General features: G+C 52.2%; 4 protein-coding genes across 4 annotated transcripts; 1 reads left to right on the forward strand and 3 right to left on the reverse strand.

Moving 5' to 3' along the window:
* Positions 1-6,726: 6,726 nt before the first annotated feature.
* CCMA1212_001475 (ATP-dependent RNA helicase DBP2) lies at positions 6,727-9,351 on the reverse strand (the record flags this gene model as incomplete). Its single annotated transcript, XM_073698899.1, has 7 exons — positions 6,727-6,770; positions 6,833-6,976; positions 7,039-7,167; positions 7,664-7,771; positions 7,829-8,797; positions 8,899-9,032; positions 9,224-9,351. 7 exons carry the CDS (start codon positions 9,349-9,351, stop codon positions 6,727-6,729), a joined length of 1,656 nt encoding a protein of 551 aa, XP_073561927.1.
* Positions 9,352-10,484: 1,133 nt separating this feature from the next.
* On the reverse strand, positions 10,485-12,344 carry CCMA1212_001476 (External alternative NADH-ubiquinone oxidoreductase; the record flags this gene model as incomplete). The annotated part of the gene is made up of 3 exons (XM_073698900.1): positions 10,485-10,558; positions 10,612-11,916; positions 11,987-12,344. 3 exons carry the CDS (start codon positions 12,342-12,344, stop codon positions 10,485-10,487), a joined length of 1,737 nt encoding a protein of 578 aa, XP_073562430.1.
* A 3,208-nt stretch (positions 12,345-15,552) lies between these two features.
* Positions 15,553-17,525, forward strand: CCMA1212_001477 (uncharacterized protein; the record flags this gene model as incomplete). Its single annotated transcript, XM_073698901.1, has 2 exons — positions 15,553-16,402; positions 16,474-17,525. 2 exons carry the CDS (start codon positions 15,553-15,555, stop codon positions 17,523-17,525), a joined length of 1,902 nt encoding a protein of 633 aa, XP_073561925.1.
* A 357-nt stretch (positions 17,526-17,882) lies between these two features.
* On the reverse strand, positions 17,883-20,845 carry CCMA1212_001478 (uncharacterized protein; the record flags this gene model as incomplete). Its single annotated transcript, XM_073698902.1, has 11 exons — positions 17,883-17,921; positions 17,996-18,075; positions 18,148-18,363; positions 18,633-18,702; positions 18,761-18,911; positions 18,983-19,142; positions 19,203-19,590; positions 19,658-19,740; positions 19,797-19,970; positions 20,156-20,249; positions 20,837-20,845. 11 exons carry the CDS (start codon positions 20,843-20,845, stop codon positions 17,883-17,885), a joined length of 1,464 nt encoding a protein of 487 aa, XP_073561932.1.
* Between the last annotated feature and the right edge of the window lie 105 nt (positions 20,846-20,950).

Genomic DNA, 20,950 nt, shown 5'->3' on the forward strand with positions numbered 1-20,950 from the left:
ACCCCCCCCCCCCCCCCCCCCGGACGAGGGTTCCATTCGCAGGATAACTGTGACATGCCATTACTGTCTATCCCCCCTCCCCAGCTGCAGCAATACGGAGAAGGAACATGTCTTTCGACGTCTGTCCTTATCCGATGTCTTCGCTCAAGTCATTCTTCGTCTGAAGTATAGTGGAGAATGGTAATGGTTTTCACTGACACTGTACTGGTACAAGTTCCGACAACATCCATGGAGACCTGTCCTGGTGTGCATGCTGTCGGCGAACATGCTGCTAGACTCCATTCTTGTTGACTCATCTCGGCAACCCCGACACTCTGGATCCCCTCTGGCTGGGACCTGCCTGGACCTGATTGGCCTGATCGAGGGTATTACCCAATTCTTCCCAGTGTGTGTGTCTTTGGTTCGCGGCTTTTATTTCATTTTATCTTTTTTATCTCATGATGCCCTGCCTCCGCTTCTCCATCTCGTGCTTCTTGTGGTTACTCCCCTCTCCACGAACGAGCATCTTGTATCTCTTCTTTTTTTGTGGGCTCGCTATTCAGCCCATGGACTAGAGGCGGGAAGCGAAAAGACGGTCAAGTTGTCTAATGCTGCGCGCACATGGTTGTGGCTGCCCTCTCCTCGGCTCTGTACGGCTGGTTACGATTGCGACTTGTGCTGCTGGACAAGGCATATTATCCTGCCTACATGTAGGCGCAGCTCCAACCCTCGAATCGCCGGCCTCCTCTTGACATGAGCGAATCACGCATGCCATCTCGTTCCCTTGGATGCATCGAGCCCCCGTCGCGCATCCCCTTCATCTGAGATTTTCGCACGGGAAGCGGTATCGCAGCGTCGTCCGAGGCACAGAGAGAAGAAAAAGAAAAAAGAGGGGTTGGAAAGCAATGCTCGCTTGAGACAATTTGACAATTGGGATATAAGGTTGATGAGAGGCATCTGACCCATGGTTATCGCGATGCTTGGGTCTGAGTCCTTTACAGACACCCACCCCTGCCTTGAAACCTGGTCACTGTCTTCCGTGTCTTGGCTTTGGTTAGCCTGGGCCGTCCCCCTGGTTCGGATGATGAGAAAGGTGCGCCTTTCCAACGCGTCTCGTCTCAGCATATTCAACCCCATCACGACGCGGCCAAGCCCTGCCTCTTTGTCTCTCCAATTCTGCGACGACACAATGACACTGTACAGTGCAATACTGGCCCCCAGCATGAACAAGCCACGGAACCACGTCCTGCAAAGAGTAGCTGGTCGTACTCTGTACCTTCTTCCGGCCTCGTCCTCACGCCTCACCAACAGGCTGTTCGCCTCCTTGTAGCATAACGCCACCTTCACCCACGTGCTTACTACGCCCATCCCGGCATGGCTGATTCACGCAGGCGGAGAGCGACTCCATAGGGGAGCAAGAGAGAGAGACATGGAAAAGAGGAGAGCAAGTGAACCATTGCAAGCGGAGCACGATTGCTGGGTCTTTTGGGTTCTCGTCCCTGTGACCCCCTGGTCGGGTTTCTTCTCCTCTTTTGCTGTCTGCGTTCAGCTTTTGTCAAGTTCGGCGACCAGCAGGTCAGGATTTCCTTTCCTTTCTGCCACTCTTTTCATTCCCTCGTTCTCAGCCTCAGGAGTGTGACTGATCGCTTTTCAAACGGGGGCTGGGGGTTGTGGATGATGAAAATGAAAATGCACTGTGGGCAGGGTTTCTTGAATTGTGGCTCCCCCATTTTTTTCTCTCTGCCCTCTTTTTCTTCATGTTGATGCTCTTGTTCCCTGCTCTTGGCGTTTCCTTGGAGGGGAACAAGACGTGCATGACATGACAATGGGGCCTGGATTGTCTTGTCTCCTCTTGTTATACGGCGATACAGGCGCCACAGTCACTTGACATAAGGGTGTTTTCTTTGCAAAAGGCTCACGCCGGCGAGAGAACCCTTTTTGCATTGTACTCCGTTGTTTCTCTTGGCTTTTTGGCTCTTCTCGGGCCCGACCTCTTCAGCCGCGCCCGTTGTCAGCGGTGTTATCGGTCAGGATGTCCGTACAGTACGGATATGGAGACAAAGAAGAGGAAGAGAGAGAGATATGGGAACGAGATCCTGGCCCCAGTCTGAAGGAACGGGTTCTGGTTGGATCTGGGCAGATGCCCTTTGCCGCCCCTCCTTGTCATTCTCATGCCTCGCTCTTGTATCATGCGTGTGTGTACATGTGTGTGTGTGTATTGTCTTGTTTTTGAGCCACCCCTCCCGATGTCTGTGAGAGGTCACTGCGTCATCTTGTTCCCATGTGCAGAAGGGTTTTTTCCTTCTCCTCTTGCAAAGGCGGTCTCCGGCTATGATGTGATGACCCGAAGGACAAGTGAGAGATGACTTGCTGCGGATTTGCTCTCTCTGTCGGCTGTTTTGTGTGAGGAGATGCGGGCTGAAAATCGAGTTTGGCTGTTGATACCTTGCTCTCAACACCATGTCCTTTTTTTTATCTTATCAACATTGAAAAAAAAAAAAGGAAACTTGGGTGTTGCGATTTTCCTGAATGCCTTGAATGGGGCTACTTGGAGTACATGATAGCGTGAGGCGCGCTTTTTGATACAGGATTCTTGGGAATTAGAAGGATATGGCTTGAACCAATGCGCCTCTTTTTGTCTCTTTTGCACTTGAGACGGGCTTGGGACGAGTGGCTCGCCTTTCCCGATGGAGGAAAGAGGTGGTTCTTTTCGCGGGCGAGGGTGGCATTTTGGCTATCAATCAACGTTGGAGACTGGAGATGGCTCTGTCTCGAGTTGAATCAGTCGATTAATTTCTGTCTTCGTCTTCGCTAGTGTATCGTCGAGGTTTAAGAGTCTGATTTGTTCGTGGGACTTTGGCATCTGCAAAAGATGGCTTCAACTATTGACTGTCCTTATGTTCTTGCTCGATCATTATTACAACACGGGAAATCTACACGATCATTATTACAACATGTGAAGATATACATGTAAATTTCCCGTGTTTACACACCATCTTCTCTGAATTTTTTCAGTGCCGTGATTGCCGGATACCGAGCTTCTCTTCTCAGCTTTCGGGCTCTGGTGTGGAATTGTTATTGTACTGAAGTCACAAGTGGTTGTTTCTCTTTCTCCCTTTCCTTCTCTCTGTCTTGGTGTTGGTCGTTCCCTCAGCCCCATTGACGTCTTGTTAACGGATTTTCTGTGCAGTTCTATTATTATCTGGACCAGGCGGGGGGGGGGGGGGGGGAGGAGTTGGATACAAACTACCCCCCTTACACGATTGAGCCAACAACATTATATTCGAGAGCCAACTTTGTCGTTATTTTTGTCGTATGTCGTTGGTTTTGTCGTGACACAGGCCCCTCTTTTTCTTCTTCTCCTTCCGAGATTCTATTTTTTTTTTCGTCACAAGTGTGAATCAGCTCGGCGATGTCTTGGATTCTTCTTTTCTTTTTACCGTTTTCTAAGGTGCTAAGAATAGAAGTATTTTGAAGGGGCGTGCATTGACTGTGTACTGTTGTTTCTGAACGGCTGCTCGGTGACCTTTTGTCACGAGGAACATGTTTTTGTCTTCCGGGGGGGTTTTTTTTTCTTGGCTTGAATGCTCTGTGTTTCTATTCATGGATGAATGGTGGCCGCAGTACAGTATGGGGTACGAACCACGTATGCTCGTGGCATTTTTCAGCTTCTATGTTCTGTTCTGGCTGGAACCAAGTTTCAGACAATGAATGACCTGCTGATGAGTGCATATCATATCTTGGGTGAGGTGAATGGATGTGGGTGGTCCTGTCGTCTGACCAACAAGGGGCGCGTGTGTGTCTCTCAGCACAGCATCCGATAGAGTGAGTGTGTGTCTGTTACATTTCGAATGCCTTCATTTTATCACATGTGATTGAAAGCAGCACTTCTACACGTCTCACGCTCACACCCAGATTAAACGACCTAATACGCCTTTGCACGTAAAACGGTACCGAATGAAAAGGGTGCAAGTAGCACAAGCGAATCCTTCGACTTTCGTCTTCTTTCCTGGCAACCCCTTGTCCATGTTCCATGTCCTTGTGCCAGAATCCTTCCCGAAGGCGCCCGCTTCCTACTGAATGTTCCTCTTTCACCTTCTTCTTTTTTTTGTTCCCTGTACTTCCTTCTACCGGTAATATCTTTCGTGGGATATACAAAGTGCATTGTTGTTATATACATGCAATATGTGGTGGTATTGGGTCCGCGGGCCGCGTTTTATACTCCTTACAATCTGTTTCGTATGTATGAAGGGGTGCGTAAGGTAGTTGGTTGGTTGGTACGTCAGTTGGTTGGTGACATCTTCTTCTGTTACGCATGATTGGGGGTGCGTGAAGTGGTATTGGGTTGACTGTTTTGTGACTTGTCATTATGTGGTTTTCTTGGGATTTGGCGTTTTCCCGTTTATACTTTATGATCCTGGCAGGGTTCCAAGGTTCTTCTTTATGTGTGGTTGGAATACCACCTACCTAAGAAGGCTGTATGTAGGTGTATGTCGGGGTCACGATGAAGAAGAGAGACAGGAAAGGAAGAGAAATAAATTTCGAGAGAGAGACATGGGTTTGAAAGGTTGTCTTCGGTTGAGAGTGAGAAGCCCGTGCCAACTAAGTGTTCAGGGGGAGCCCAGTAGAGAGGTTGGAACCCATGGCCACTATATAAGCGAAAGAGAAGGGGATACGGGAAACAGAACCGGATACTGCAACTTGTATATCCGTAGATAACAAGACAAGGTACACGTCGTGGGCGATGGAGGGGAATGATATGACATGATATGCGTCGTCTGGGGGAGAAGTTGTAGGGATGAGGGGGAAGAAAAGCGAGATGCTACAAATAGATTGTTTGCAAAGGACGCAGGGCTGAGGCACACACCCTCGTACAACAAAGTGAGACGGAAGCAAGAATGGCTCTGATTGATGTGACCCTTGTCTGGCTCGTTGATGCATGCCGCTGCGGCTGCGGAGAATGAAGCTTGGAGGTGGAGGTAGTGATGGACGTTGTGTTGACGTACTTGTATCTGCGTGTATGTCCCTTGCATTGAAAGGTAAGGTAGCTTAGTAGCTCGAAAGAATAAGTGCTGTATGGCGAGCTAAAGGGCTATAAGCAGCGATAAGTAGGGAAACGTTGATGGGGCAAATAGATGGGCATTGGCTGCAAGTAAAGAGGCGAAATCCAACTCCTGCAGAGCTCAAGGCTGCGTTTCTTCGTCCGAACGAATCAGAATGCCTGTGACAATGTTCGTATAACACCTTTTGAGCGCTGGAGACGGGCAACTTTCGGCCCTTTAGCCTCTTACCCTAAATGCAAGGTGACGAGTATGTTAGGATATAAAAGATATGACACCTGAGATGTGTATATTAGAGTCAAAGCATATCGACGTGTTACGAGTCAAGCGGATTGACGTATTCAGCCTTACTGGAGGGTTCACGGGAATCTCAGCAACACTTGTATACAGGATCGTGACATGGAAACATTTCGGCACGAATAAACGTGGATAGAAAGACACGACAACTCAAGACAAGATTAGTTCCATCAAAGGATCTGGCAGATGAGTTACCGCTCAACATGAATAAACAATATATTCGCATCTCATGATGTCGTCAATCTACATACCTCCAACAAGGCGAGAGTCTTGGCCCAACTAGAGCCAATGTAATTCATTCACCAAGAACATAGAAACCGCAGCCTCTCGAAACAAAATCACTTTCCACCTTGCATGCGAAGACGACTCGTACGAAAACCTCAAGACATCACGCTCCTCTTGAAGAAATGCACCAGCATACTTTACGGATAATCTTCTATGGTGCTGTTACAAGCAACGGCTTGAATGATGTAGACACTTCCTCGACTCTTTGTGCAAGTCAAAGATATGACCGTCGAGCGAGGCTCATCACTCCTAACACTGAACTTCTTCAGGAGCCCCAGCACACATCACGAAGGACTTTCTGCGCTGCAGTTGTAAGCGATGGTTGTATGTAAACACTTCTCTGACATACCGACATGTGCAGTCCAACATATGACCGTTGAACGAGATTCACTTGTACACTGAAACAACTCCAAGAGCCCTCTATAATAGGTGAAGCTCGAAGAGCGCCGGTAATAGTGATCACATCGCACGTCAAAGTTATAGCTGGTAGGCATTTAGACAGAACTCCGAGTCGTATAAGCTCTCCACGAATGGAACATACACGCAGTGATGGTGATGCGTTGAGCCAAGTAATGTCAGATACACTCTTACAAATGGCACTCGTACAAAGACACTCGTACATATCGTGCAGTCATGGACATCACACTTGCACGACGAATCACTTCTCTAAATCACATCGAGAAATCAGCTCATGCCTAATGCGTGTCATTTAGACCTCGTTTTCTCTATCAACATACGTTTGTTAACCTTGATGCAAAGCAGCCTAGACGATGCCGATGAACACATCGACATGGAAGCTAAATAGTTGGCTGATAACAATGGATCACCTCCCGTGTCCTTATGTGATATACGTGCAGACCATTAGAAAATAAGAGAAAAAAAAAAGCAAACAAAAATCCGTCGTCAACAAAAACCAAATAACCGGTGACTGCGCAGGAATGCGAGTCAATGTCTAGTTGAAACCAATCCTGTCCTCTATCAAACGCCGTTTGAGTGCATTGGGCCGTTCACGTCTTGCCATGCGTTCCAGGTACTCCAAACTCGGGCGACTGGCACTTGTCCGGGTCACCGTCGCTGGTTCGCGCATGATCTTGTTTCTTCCTCCTTACCATCGTCGATTGCCGAGCGGAAGATTGTTGGAGTTGTTGGCTGATAGACCGTGGTCAGCTCCCGACCCTGCCCTTCTGCTCCTTAGTATCGTCGATACCCACCTCTGCCGCCGCCACGGCCACGGTAGCCACCGTAGCCGCGGCCACCACCGCCACCACCGTAGCGGACCATCTCAGCCAGGCGAGGATCAATCTGCTGCTTGGCCTCCTGGAGGACATTGACAAGATCACGAGCCTGCTTCTGGTCTGTTTGCGAGTGATTAGTGTCTGCGTGTAGATCAAGGAGGGGAGTGGAAGAAGAGACTTACTGTCAGTGGTGAACAGCGTAATGGCAGTTCCGTGCTGGCCAGCACGGCCGGTACGGCCAATACGGTGGATGTAATCCTCCGAGTTGTTAGGGTAATCGTAGTTCAAGACATGCGTGATGTTGCGAACATCTTGATTACACAAGAGAAAAAGGGTTAGCAAGCGAAATACGGGTGTGTGTAGCAACCTCCAGCGCGGAACGTGAAGAGACGGCGTAAATATATCGTCCATCTGTGTACTTCACTCCTTGGTGAACCAGGGCCAATCCAAGTGCGTTTCCAAAATGCCATCCACCTTCTTTGTGAAAAGAGGGGACATATTATGTGATCACGGGGTCCTCAGGGGAGACAAGGAGCCTTGGGGAGACAGCTTGATCAGGGTCAAGGGATGCCAACCTCCACGCTTGTACCAAGGAAGTGAGCAGGGTACAAGAGTGGAAATACGAGTATAGCAGAGGGAAGCGCTACACCACGGATCAAGACTCCACCACATAATGAGAACCATACGGACACGGTTTGCTCAGGCAGTTGCGCACAATACAGATAGCCCCTAGACGCGAGAGTAAAGTATACAGCAAGTGCTTTTGCTGGAAGTTGCTGGAGATGGGGGGAGGGGATTGATACGTACCGATACCACGAGACGCCACGTCGGTAGCAACCATGATAGGGCTCTTTCCGGTCTTGAACTGGTCCAGTACCCAGTCTCGCTCGTTCTGCTGCTTGTCGCCGTGAATTGCTATTGATCCTGTTAGTTACCGAGAGTCACGAGAGAAGTTAGGGGGTGGAAGCTTACAGAGAGCGGGCCAGCCGTCCTGGCGAAGGAATCGAGTGATCTCGTCGGCAATGCGCTTGGTACCGACAAAGATGAGAATCTTGTTCTCCTTGTTCTCCATGACCTTCTCGAGATGCTTGATCATGCGATCCCGCTTCTCCATCTCGGTGACAACCTCCACAATCTGCGTGATTCGGTGGTTGGCAGCCAATTCCATGGAGCCAATGTTGACCTGGATAAAGTCCTGCAAGAAGTCAGAGGCGAGGGCACGGACTTCCTTGGGCCAGGTGGCAGACCACATGAGAGTCTGTCGGTCGGGTCGGATCTGCTCAATGATCTTGCGAATCTGGGGCTCGAAACCCATGTCCAGCATGCGATCAGCCTCGTCGAGGACCAGGTAAGTCACACGACGCAGGTTGGTCTTGCCGGCCTCGAGCATGTCGATGAGACGACCGGGGGTGGCGATGCAGACCTCGACACCGCGCGAGAGGTCGCGGATCTGGGGGCCCTTGGGCACACCACCGTAGACGCAGGTGTTGCGGATGCGCGATGAGCGGCCGAACTTGGAGATTTCCTGCTGGATCTGAACTGCCAGCTCACGAGTGGGGGCAAGAATCAGCACGATGGGGCCGTCGCCAGGGGCGAGCAGGGGCTGGGCGTTGATGTGAACAATGGCGGGAAGACAGTAGGTCAGAGTCTTTCCGGAACCCGTCTCGGCAATACCAACGACGTCGCGACCAGAGAGAGCCATGGGCCATCCCTGGGACTGAATGGCCGTAGGCGCAGGGAAGCCCTGGGCCTTGACCTCGTCCATGACGTAGCGAGGGAAGCCAGCCTCGTCGAAGGTCTCGACGGGCTTGGGGACATCACGACCAGCAATGGTCATCTGGTGTTTGCGACGGAACGCATCGACCTCGGCAGGAGAACGAGCAGTGACATCAGGGTGCTCTTTGTAGAAGTCCTTTTCGAACTTGGGAAGGGCGGACAGGTCTGTTTGTCAAGAGTTAGCAATCAAGTACTGCCTAGAGGGTCGAGAGAGAAAAAAAACTCGAATCCAAAGTACGGTGAAACCATCGAGAGTGAAGACTTACCCCAATCCTGCTTCTGAAGACCAGCGCCGAGGTGGCTCATTCGGTCACCGCCGCCGCCTCCATAACCACCTCCATAACCACCACCGCCGCCGCCGTAGCCGCCGCCGTAACTGTTGCCGCCAAATCCGCCACGACTAAGCACAAAAACTCGTTAGCAAAGGGATTATCCTGTAAAAGGAAGAGAAGCAAGCTTTTTGCCCATCGCGCCGATGGAAACGAGTGTTTCCAGTCGATAGGCGGGCGTTGTCAGGAGATGAGAACCCCATCTCTTCGACGCCTGCGCAGTCGAGGACAAAAAGCAGAGATGATGCAAGAAGAAACTTACCCTCCGCCGTAGCCACCGCCTCCGTAACCGTTGCGGTCGCCGCCGCGATCACCACCGCGATCACGGCCATAACCACCGCCGCCTCCGTAACCACCACCGTTGGATCGACCGCCGCCGTAGCCAGACATGATTCTGGAGGTTGTTTGATTCGTAGAGCGTTCTTCTTGATGTGAGGATTGAAAAACGCGGTTGTCAGGTCAACAACTCGGGAGATGTCGAACTGGCGGTAAAGGCAGAAAGAACGCGTCTCAAGGGCGGAGAACCAAAAGTTCTGATCTTGTGCCTCTGAAAGCGATGAAAGAAGATGTATGAAAAAAAGAGTGAGAGGGAGAAGACGCCGGGGAGTTGGCTGTCGTTGAAATGTTTGTTGAAAGAAGAAGAAAAGGATCTGGAAAGCAGGGGGATTCGGTCTGCGCCTAAGCTTTTTCCTTGCCTGCAGTTTTTTTTTTTTTTTTTCTGGCGCTAAGAAAAATCTGGTTGGATGGCGCCTGCCGGTACGTACTGTGGCGCGGGTGGCAATCTGCTGATGTAATCACGCGTCATGGCTACCCTGGAGGCTTCTTGAATTTTCCGATTTGCTCTATTCCACGCGCTGCAACTGACGGAGTTGATCGTTTGCTTTGCGTACTGTGTTACTTCAAATGGGTTGCTTTATGGCGGGCGGTGGAACTGCGTGTTGAAGTTGTATGAAATTCAGCTTGCTGCTGTCTGGGGGAAGGAGTAGAGGCTCTAGATTGGGAAATGCCACGCGGTGGCTTATGATGTGATGCAACTGAACCATCCAATATGCGACATTGTTGACTCGGGAAGTCGTGGGTAAAGAGTAGGATCCTGCACTTGAAGAGAGTAAAGAACTGGTACATACGTATGTAGAGTTACTCATTGAATGACGGGGAAACAGATAGCGTCCGGTCACACCATCACACGGATTATCTTGTGACAATAGGTACAGGAAGTCCTCCAACTCCTTGAGGTGTATCAAATCAAGTATACAAGTAGTTTACAAAACAATAGAGGTATCCTAACCTCGAACCCGATCCGACATTTTATTAGTCTCCCGTTCAGGCTGTTGAAGACGCCCACTCTATGTCATAAAAAGGAAAACAAGCCCTCCGCTCAACAAAAACGGACAATTGGAATCATGGTTATTTCGAAACTTGCGGTCAACCTGCCGCTCTTCCAGCACCGATTTTTTTTCTCCTTCTCTCTAATATTTGATCGTTCTCTGTTCTTCGTCTGAGTCTTAGTCTTGTCGTCAGGTTTACTCTCGGGAGACGTCACGACCGAAGGCCTTGGACTTGAGCCAGTCCAGCAGGACAAGGACACGGTTCCGTGCTACGGGGCTGGTTAGCAGAGGAAAACAAAAGGGGACTTTGTAAGGTACTTACTGCTGAAGCACATGGAGAGATAAGCACTCCTCCAGAAGAGATAGGTCAGGCTACCACCGGTGGCCAGGTTGCCGTTCCACCAGCTGACGTCGGCAACGGCCTTCTCGCTGCCAATGTAGGCCAAGCTTCCCTGGTGGCTGTACCTGAAGGGCTTGACATCACGGATCTTCTTGAGCTGTCTCTCCAGCAGCTCAATCTCCTGGGCGGCCTCAGCAGAGTTGCCGCTCTCAATGTTCATCTTGCTGCTGAGCTCCTGGATACGCTGTTCGTAGCTCTCCGTCTTGGCCATGTTGTTAAACAGCTTGCCAAGGAAGCTACCCTCCTGCGAGGCAACCTGTGCGGTGGGGGCGTAGCCAGCGACGGCGCAGTCACCAATGGCCCAGATGTCGCGGGTTCCCTGGACGACGAGGTACTCGTTGACGGCGAGGCCGCGGCGGGAGTCCTTCTGCGCAGGGATCTTGCTAGCCAGGTCCTTGACAATGGGACGGACGGCGTTGCCAGTGGCCCAGACAAGCAGACCATAGGGGATCTCGACACGCTCCTTGGAGCCGTCGGGGCGGGACACCTCGGCCTCGACAGTCTTGTCGGTGACCTTCTTGACCATGGTCTTGGTCTTGATGTCAATCTTCTCCTCGCGCAGGGTGTTTTCGGTGTAGTCGATCAGCGTCTTGGAGAACATGGGCAGAACGTTGGGCAAGGCCTCAATGAGGGTAACCTTGAAGTGAGGGCTGATGTCGGGGACCAGCTTCTTGATGTCCTCCTCGAAGAAGTCCTGGAGCTCACCGGCGAACTCGACGCCCGTAGGGCCACCGCCAACGACGACCATGTGCATGAGGCGGTCAATCTCCTCGGGCGTCTGGCCCTTGAAGGCGGCCGTTTCGACGCAGTCCATGATCTTCTTGCGGATCTGCTGGGCATCATTAATCTCCTTCAGGAAGCAGCTGTGCTCTCTGACGCCAGGGATGCCAAAGGTGGCGTTCTCGGCGCCAACACCGACGACGAGCATATCGTAGGGGATCTCCGTCTCCGAAGTTGCGCCCTTGATCTCGGAGTTGTCCGCAATGCGCACGACCTTGCGCTCGGGGTCAATGGAGGTGGCCTCGGCCTCGAAGAACTTGGCGGCGGCCTTCTTCCCGCGCAGAATGGCGCGGACCGGCTCCATGATGGAGCGGTGCTCGATGGTGCCGGTGGTACATGAGGGCAGAAGGGGGGTGAAGAGGAAGTAGTTGCGTGGAGAGACCACGACGACGTTGTAGTTGGAGGTGTCGAGCTTCTTGAGGAGAGCAACGGAGCCCCAGCCGGTGCCTGATATCGAATGCCCGGTTAGTCATGACCTTGTCTTACACGTGAGCGCATCCAGTCGCCGTCAACTCACCCAGAATGACCAGCGTCTTCTTGCTGGGATCAGGCTCGTATTGCTCGTCGGGGTGGCGGTCCTCGTAGATGTTGTAGGCAGTGTATCCCACGAGGCCAATGGCCGACAGATACGTCAGCCTCCAGGCCCATCGGAAGGTCTTGCGAAGCTTGCCGGGCTTGGGCTTGGGGGCCTCGTCGGCGTAGGCTCTCCGGAAGGCGATGCGACCAGAGCTGGCCAGCTTCATGGCCACGGACGGCCGCGCAGCAGATCGCAGCATCGCGGCCTTGGTAGCCGTGGACAAGGCGCGGGATGCGACGCCATTGGGGGCCAATTGGCCAGCCCTGGCGAGGGCCCTCATCGACTGAGTTGAAGCCATCTTGTGCCTCCGGGACCGGTATCAACAACCGCCACAGGGGAACAGGATCAAAAACAGGAACAATATCAGATCAACGAGGATGTCGCAACGGCCACGATGGGGTCACACGATATTTTGAAGTCAGCTGTAGGAAACAATGAAAAGGTGCGCTAAAGGAGGATGGAGCTGGAGCTCAGTCCAGGTGGATTGGCCAGGGCAAGGAAGGCCTAAAAAAAAAACGAGAAAAAAGTTGATGACGCCTCTGAGGCGAGCGTTAGCGGATGGATTTTTTTCTTTGTATTTCTCCCCTAGTAATAATACAAAGCCATTGATCCATCCAGCCTTCCCGCTCGAAAAATTAATAACGCAGAAAATGATTGGGTCGGGCACCCACTCGAAAAGTCTGCCCCTAGGTGAGTAGGTATCTAGCAGCAGCGTGACGGGACAGTTGGCGATAAGGCGTGCAGGCATGACAGGACGATGACCCAAAGGCTGGAATTGACCAATTAGCCTCGACCATCAGTGGTGATCGATATCGGCATTCCGCTGTCTGTCCACGATCTCGGACTGCTGCGGGCATGCGCCAATGCAGGCTCGCTCCGTCCAATGCCGATGGCCTCCGGAGGTCTTGAGCACATGCAATCCATCTCTTTCCGGAAACCCGAGGACATTCCATACATACACTTACACTACGGGCTCGTGGGATCTGACGACGACGGGCGCGGTATACTGGAAGCCGGGCTAGGGCAGCAGGCTTCAGTTCTATCAACTACCTTATCGAGCAGACATTGACACTTTCCTCTCGCTTCTCCCGTCCTCTCCTTGGCAGCTGCCATCTCTCGGTGTCTCTCGTCTCTTCATGCTTCCTTGAGCCTCTACAGTATGTAGACGTTGCCGGTTTGATCCGTGCGCGACCGGGCCGGTAGTCTAGCGACTTGGATGGACACGCCTGGAGCAGCCACCGGATGCCGAAGCTGCTCCGGACAGCGAACGCTGACTGGAGCGGCTAGACGGAGAGTTAGAGGCTCTTCCCGGGATCCCTCAGAGGACTCACGACAGAAAAGGGGAAAAGGGAGGCAGTTCTAGAGAGCTAAGAGCAGGCTATTGCATGTTCGGAGCGTGTCTCGCTGCAATTGTACAAGTTGGCGTTGGATGGCCGGACCGGTGAGAATAAGAAACGGAACGTTGGCAAGTCATCATCCTCTATATTCGTTCCATTGGGCCGGGGCCACTGGTTGCTTGCAGTCTCGTCTCCGGACTTGACAGTAAACCCAGGGTTACATGGGCATGGCACCCTTCTGCATGTGTCATTGGAAGAGGCTGCTGCCAAGAGAAACAGAAGAATCTGATGCACCGTGAATGCACCTTGATACTGTATCATTCGTTGATCGTCCCACTGCTAAATATAGAAGACAGCCAAAATAGCTGAGGTCCCTCGGAACTGGTCTGAGCTCTGAAAGAGACATGTGAAGGGTGGACTCTGGCCTTTGACTCGAGCTGTATTAGGTAGAGACTAATGACCGCGTATTCGCTGGTTCTCCCTCTTCATGCTTGTTGGAAGAACTACTATAGCAGTGTAAGGCAACTCTACACCAGGGGCTCTCCTCGAGAGCGGATTCAGACTGTCTTGCTGCTGTCAAAGCCAAGGCAAGACCGACTGCAGATCTCGTGAAGTTATTAGCAGTCTGATACTAGCGCTTGAACTCTATCAGGCGTCCCTGTTGTTTCAATTTCCACCGTCAAGCTTCAGCATTGAGCCTGTGTCTGATCGTCGCCCCTGTTTACATGTTCAATGACTGCGCCACCGCCTCGCCTTTCGTCTTCTCTTTGTCAAGGCACCAGCCATATCACCAGCCACACATGCTCAAACCATCATATTGGTCTTCCCTCATCAGCTCCATCTCATCGAATCGAGCTTCATCTCCTGCCATCAAAATAGCAGCCTTTGACACAGGTGCGATGCATCATGACAATGCGCATCGACACAGTTCTTTTACGATATTAGGAGCCGTCGACGACAGCTAGTTACAACTCTCCGTCTCTGCCACTCGCTCCATCTGGCAGCTCGTCCTCCCCAGGTTTCACCCCCCCCAGCGCTACTCAGCATCTGAAACGCTCGACGACACACGTTGACGCAGCAAAATGGCTGTGCGCGTTGCACCCGAGGCCTCCTTGTCGCAAGCTTTGCCATCTTGAGTCGCGGTCCTGCAGCTTGTCATTGCGCGGATCTCGTTGCCCTGCATGTAAATGCCCGGAGCCGAGCTGGTCCCTTGTTACCCGATACGTGGATACGTGGACACGATGGCGGCGACTTTTGGCTCTTGCGCTTGATGAGACGCAGCAACTGCAGACAGCAGCGCTTAGACTCTTGTCAGAGGCCATCATAGTGGGACGCGTCAACCAGATTTCCCAGCTGCTGCTGCTACGGGATTATCGACGTCTCAGAGTATCAGGCCATCTCCCTGTCGTGCCAGAGACGCAGCCCGTCCGTGTCCTGCGCCCCTTGTCCCCAGACGAGATCCGACTAAGGCATCTCCTATTGGCTCCTGACACTCGACGCTCCCGCAACCTGGTTGTTCGATGTTCGACATGGGAGCCTCCGCTACCCTAGTGAGGCCAGCATTGGAGCTTGTCCCCGAACCCAAACGTGAGGGGCCGGCGCACGATAGACATGATCGACAACATGTGACGAATCCGGGCTGAGCTGATTGGCTTCAGGCATTCTGTTCGAAGCGGTGTTTCTCAACAGTCTCTCCGAGTCTGAGCTAATCCCTCTTGACTTGGTATGATTTGAAGATCCGGAAGGTCAAGCGGTAACTTATTAGCTTTATCCCCACGTTTTGTCTTCCTTCTCTTCTTCCTCTTCTTTGAAAGAGGTGGCTTGGCTTTTTTTCTTCACTTCTTTCTTTTGTTTCTTTGTTTCTTTTTCCTTCTTCCTTTCTTGATATGGGGAAGGGTGTGTTCTTTTGAGATTCCGTGTTAATTGTGCAGAACTGGTTTCTTGCACGGGTGTGGCTCATAATTCTTGTTTCCTTTCCCTTTCATTTTCTTGTCTTTGCTCTTCTCTGTATTCTTTTTCATTCCGGTGGTCTATTTTCCAGACGGTTTAATTTGCACATTGTGATGAATGAGAGCACGTTGATTGAAGCTGGACTATAACAACGGTGCTACACGATCAAAAAAAAAAAAAGGCCAGAGAGAGAAACGACTTTGGCTACCTTAGTGAACCATGGCGCCGACCACGAAGCCGGAGAAAAGACTCTCGATTCTCAGGGTCGACACTGAACGCGAACTCGACAACGATACTCGGCACGTTCAGGATGTGGCTAGCGATGGTGTCGATAATGAAGGACAGCTGAAGAGAGCCCTCGTGGAACTGCTGGGCCGGGGCAAAGAAGTGGATGCGGATACGGATGGCACTCCCGAGTCTCTGCCTCTCATCTCTCTTCCTTACCTCCCTCCTCCCTATATGCAACCTTCGGACTCGGCAGTGGGAGGCCCAATCGCTACTCTTGTGCCCATCCAAGAGACGGACTCCGTCGCTGCCCCTGCTGCCGCTCCGCCTCCCAAGCCGTCTTTCAAGACAATTTCCAGACCAGCCTCAAAGCCGACCCCCACGTCGACTTCCAAGAGGCCCGTCTATACTTTGGGCTCCATCCTTCCAAAAGGCACGGCCACGGGGATAGCTGGAAACTTTCAGTCGGCATCTGTACGCCCTCGAAGGACTACCCTCAGCGCTGCCCTGCCCAAGGCCACGGACGTTGACTCCGATAGTGATAGCGAAGATGAGGACGGAGATGATGTCGAGAGCGACGATGAGGATGAGGAAGACATTCGCAAGCCATCTGCCGGCAAGTTGAGCAAATCATCGACTACTTCTTCGACGGCAACTCGACCCGTTATTACATCCTCGATCTTGCCGAATCAAAAAGCGGGAATTACTGGGATCAATACGGCCACGATGACGGGCATTCCAAAAGCAAGTGGAATAGCGGCGGCTGATCAAGAACAAGGGCCTGTGACCACTTCTAGCGGAACAACAGGCGGCGAAAAGGCCGCCATTGCAATTGCAACCATCGGTGAGCACATATATCTGAGCCAGAGGTCCATTTTGGGATGATGTATTGAACTTACTCATCATTCAATGCAGGCTTCGTCGTTGTCCTCCTGGCCATGGTTTGGTTCTTCCGCCGCGTCAAGCGTAAGCCTAGCTCAAAGCCCGTTTGGCCGCCCAACTTCCCCTCAGGCAACAACCTCGCCGACGGCACTCGACGCGTCTCCAGCAAAGTCAGCGACAAGTTCTCATCCTTCAAAGATCGCATCATGCCCGGTGCCAGTGGCTGGAGCAGTCTCGACGATGGGACTGTATATGACCGCGATAAATCCCCCGTGCTGGAGGCGTCGGACTCCAAGGCCAACCGGGGCAAGAGAAGAACGACGCTCTCGCGCGTCATGGTGAACCCGTATGGCATGGTGTTCCGTAAGCCGAGGCACGACTCGACGTGGTCGGACATCATGCTGCCGGCCGGTGAAAAGGCGCCGCCGCTGCCTTTGTCCCCGGCCGCAAGTCTCGCCCACAACTCGGTCATGTCAGAGAAAATCCCACCGTTGCCGCCGATGCCAGCCTCTGTCATGTCACCAACCACGAGCGCCAGCTCGCCAACCGTCTCGGACAGGCAGGCGGCAGCAGCCGCTCATCTGGAGAATGCGAGGAAGAGCGTGGCCGCAAGCTTGCACAACAAGTCCCTTCAGACGCCTCTGCGCCGCAACACCAACATGAGCGACCTCTCGTCCCTTTCCTCGGGCTTTGGTGACGGCGACATCATCATCATGCCCCCTACTGCTGCCGTTGCGATGAAGTCGGGTCACCCCAGCGTTGTCGACTCCCACGTGAACCTCGTTGCCGTCAGGGGCTCCGAGAGGGTGAGCTTGGCCAGCCAGTCGGCCGGCAGCAGAGACACCGTCTACACGAGCGTGTCCGATGACTCGCGCCCTCACTTCCGTCCCGTTTCCGCTTGGGTCCGCCACCAGCAGTCGCATCGGGCGAAGGTGGCCGTGCCGAGCGAGGAGAATGGAATTCCTGCTCTGCCTGATGTTGTTATGGAGCAGGGTTTTGATTTGATGATGCCTGATGAGCAGGAGCCGAGGCGAGTTGAATCTTCTATGTGGAAGGACAAGAAGGGAGGGAAGGAGACGGCGTAATGGGGGTGCAGGTCTAGAGAATGGAGTTGATGGAGATGAGATTGTGTGTGTGGGAACAGGATAGAAAAAGTGGGATGGGATGGAGAAGAGTGAGGGAGCAAAAGGTGCAAGGGAAGGGGCTGGAAGAGGAGTCCTCTCGACACTAATGGGAAGAGAGTGGAATGGCTCGCCCGGTGTCGAAGCTGGTATGGCTTATCCAGTCATTTCAAGTATACTGCCTCTCATAGTCTACTTCTCCATCTGTTTCTACAACCGCCAAACTCAATATAGAAGGCTGCAAGTCCATCTTTCGTCTATTTGTCCTCTTTCTCTGTCTTGTGCCCATCCCTTTATCTGCTTTCTCTCTATTTCACGTCTTTATTCGTAGGGGAACATTTCCCAGAAGCCGATTTCCATCTGTCGTGTGACGTCCACTTTGTTAGCCGAGTGAGTCTAGGAAGAAGTCGAGGGGCAAGGGTTGCGAAGCATACTCTTGTTGCATGGACGAAGATCTTGATGAGCTCTTCTATTCTGCTGGGTGATTGCAGTCGGATATTCTTCTCGATGAGTTCTATTGCGACCAACAATAAGTCAGCTAGCCTTGTTCTCCTGTCCCGAGGGCAAGAGCGTGATAATTACGTACCGCTTCCTAGTCTCACGGCTTCAACATAATCATCGGCCTTGTAATTCTCGATCCAGGCCCAGTAGGTGTTGCCCTCGCGGACGGTGTCGGTGTGGGCGTGGAGCATCTTTGCGACGGCGCCGTAGCCGAGGAGGCATGGGGCGAGGGCCATTTGGAGGGCGAGCCAGTCTTCGCTTTGGCCGACGTCGAGGGCGTAGCGGGTGTATGCGGTGCAGGCTGTCAATGAGACTTTCATGTGAGCATCTTTCAAGAAAGGTGGAGGAAAGCAACGAGGAGGAATTTTGGAGAAGGGCGGGGAAGAGTGAGGGAAAAGGAATGAACTTGCCTTGGAGTTCTTGGGTGGCTTCGATTTCAGATTTGGATATGCCAAAGGAGTTGCAGTAGTTTATGTGGAGCTTCATTTCGTGGATGATGTGCCTGATGATTTCGTTGGACTGGGTGGGTGTTAGGATGAGGCTTGTTTTGGGGGAGAAGAGTGGGTGGACGGACCCTTGATATGTCGCCGATGGACTTGGCTTTGTATGCTGCTAGAGCATTTGCTCTTGAGAAGTGAACCTTTGGGGTTCTGTTAGCCATATCCGGGACAATGAGCAATGGTAAGTGAGATATTTACCAAGTAAAGATAGTCTTGGACGATGTATCCTTTGAATGACTCGAGCGGTAGTGTGCCGTTACCCAGGGCCATGACGAAGGGATGGTAGAGGAACTCGTTCCAGACATCGCGTACGGCGGGGTGTTCGAGCAGGTATTCGACAAAGTATCCTCTATCAACATCATCAGCGTTAGCAAAGAATCCTCAAGGTAAGAAGAGAGAGGGGTGTTGGATAATACTCACGGTGAGAAAGGAAGAACGTGTGTCGAGTGAAAGTGGTCAAGCGGTCCGTGTCCATTTCCAATCTCAGGAGCCGTCTTGATGCCTGCTTCTATGTAGCGACAAGCACCACGGACAGCTGTGGGAACATCGGCGCCTTGCGCAAGACGAGCTGAAATAGCCGCTGCATAACAATTAGCACCTTCCCGCAGACATTTGTCCCTGAGAGAGAAATGGTACTGACAAGCTAGAGAGCAGCCCGTTCCGTGAGTGCTCGTGCTCTCCTGATATGGGCTCTCGATCCGAACTACCGCCTCCTCTGGCCCAATCAGGACGTCGACGACCACTTCTTTTTCTTCATTCGTCTTTGCGACTGTCAAGTCTTTTCGGAAAGGCATGTGGCCGCCCTTGACGAGGACCCATTTCGGCCCTAGCTCCTGGATCTTGCGTCCCATGGCTTCGACGTCGGCAACTGACTGTATCTCTCCGGCATCGTAGCCATTCTGCGACAAGAGGAGAGTGGCTTCTGGGATGTTGGGCGTGAGGACGGTGGTGTGAGGGAGGAGGTGTTGGGTTAGTTGGGCGATGGCTTCATGGGGGAGGAGCTGGGCTCCTGATGTTGAGACCATGACCTGCGGAGGGGGGGGATTTGCTTGTCAGCTTTCCATTTCGTGTTGTGGGCTACGAGATTTGGCTTACCGGGTCGACTACTAGAGCTGGAACTTTGTATTTGGTGATCATTTGAGCAATGACTTGGATTGTTTCGGCGGATGCCAGCATCCCTTGATGTAGCTGGTTAGCGGTGGACATGAGAGGTGCCAATGTGATGGGGATTCACCTGTTTTGATGACGTCGGCACCGATGTCTTCGAGACAGGCTTCGATTTGCTTCCCAACGACTTCAGACGGTATGACGTGGACGCCGGTGACGCCTTTGGTGTTTTGGATGGTCAGCGCCGTGGTGGAGGTCATTGCGTAGCAGCCATGTGCGGCGAGGACTTTTTGGTCTGCTTCTAGGCCACTGTGGCATTTGCGTTAGTGAAGAGCAAAGTAGGTATATGGACAGTTCCTTTTTCTTTGCGAGGGGCTGTGGCGGTGGGTCGTGAGAGAGAAGTGAAGTTGTGATGATATGAGCTTGTAATGAGGCTGTATGTGTCTGTGCTGAGTGAACTGCCTGGAGCCGGCAAAATGCACTTACGCCCCCCCTGAAGGGTCTGACCCGGCAACGAGGAGGACTTTTCCGTTGACCATGATGCCGTGATGGAGGCAACAAAGTCCAGCTTCTTGGGTGCCTGGGAGAGGGAGCTCAATATGTTGTTTTGGAGATGGAAAAGGCGCGGAATAGTTGCAGCTCTTGCTTGGAGGTGGGGCAGAAAATGTCGAGGTGTTGTCGATTTGATGTTGGTGGGGCTGAGCTGATCTGAAGCTGATAGCATGTGCTGCAATGGACAGAGATTGCTGGACGGCCAGTAATGGATGAGGAAACGAGATATTACAGCATCTATGAGCACTGGGTAGGACTGTGTGAACAATCTGGAGAACTCAATCTGCTGCGAGCATTAAATGGAGTGATGATAACCCGAGGACTCGGTATACTATTGATGACTGAAAATCAACAGTTATCGAGACTGGAGCCACTGGTGACCCTTAATACTGTATTTGGTAGAGTAAGTCAAGGTCAGATTGGGTCTGAGGCTTCTCGGCATGTCGCATTACACAGAGCCGAGTGCGTATTGATCTTGTTGCAGCCGTGAGACGGCCAGTCGAAGAGTCAAGGGCCGCCATGATTGGGTCGTGGACAAGTGTAACGCAGGAGATGATCCCTGCAACAACTGTACAGGCATGACATCCTAGATGCATCACGGAAGCAAGCACTTACACGAGGCATGTCAAGCGCGCTGCATCTAGCCGTTTGCCTGCATTTACAGCAAGACTATCGCTGTGATGATGCGTATTAGGTGCGTTCGATGAACCTGTGGCTGTCCATTCATCA

The sequence above is a fragment of the Trichoderma ghanense genome, assembly GCF_004382785.1.
Source record: "Trichoderma ghanense strain CCMA-1212 chromosome Unknown scaffold_1, whole genome shotgun sequence".
In the NCBI taxonomy this organism is placed as follows: Eukaryota; Fungi; Ascomycota; class Sordariomycetes; order Hypocreales; family Hypocreaceae; genus Trichoderma; species Trichoderma ghanense.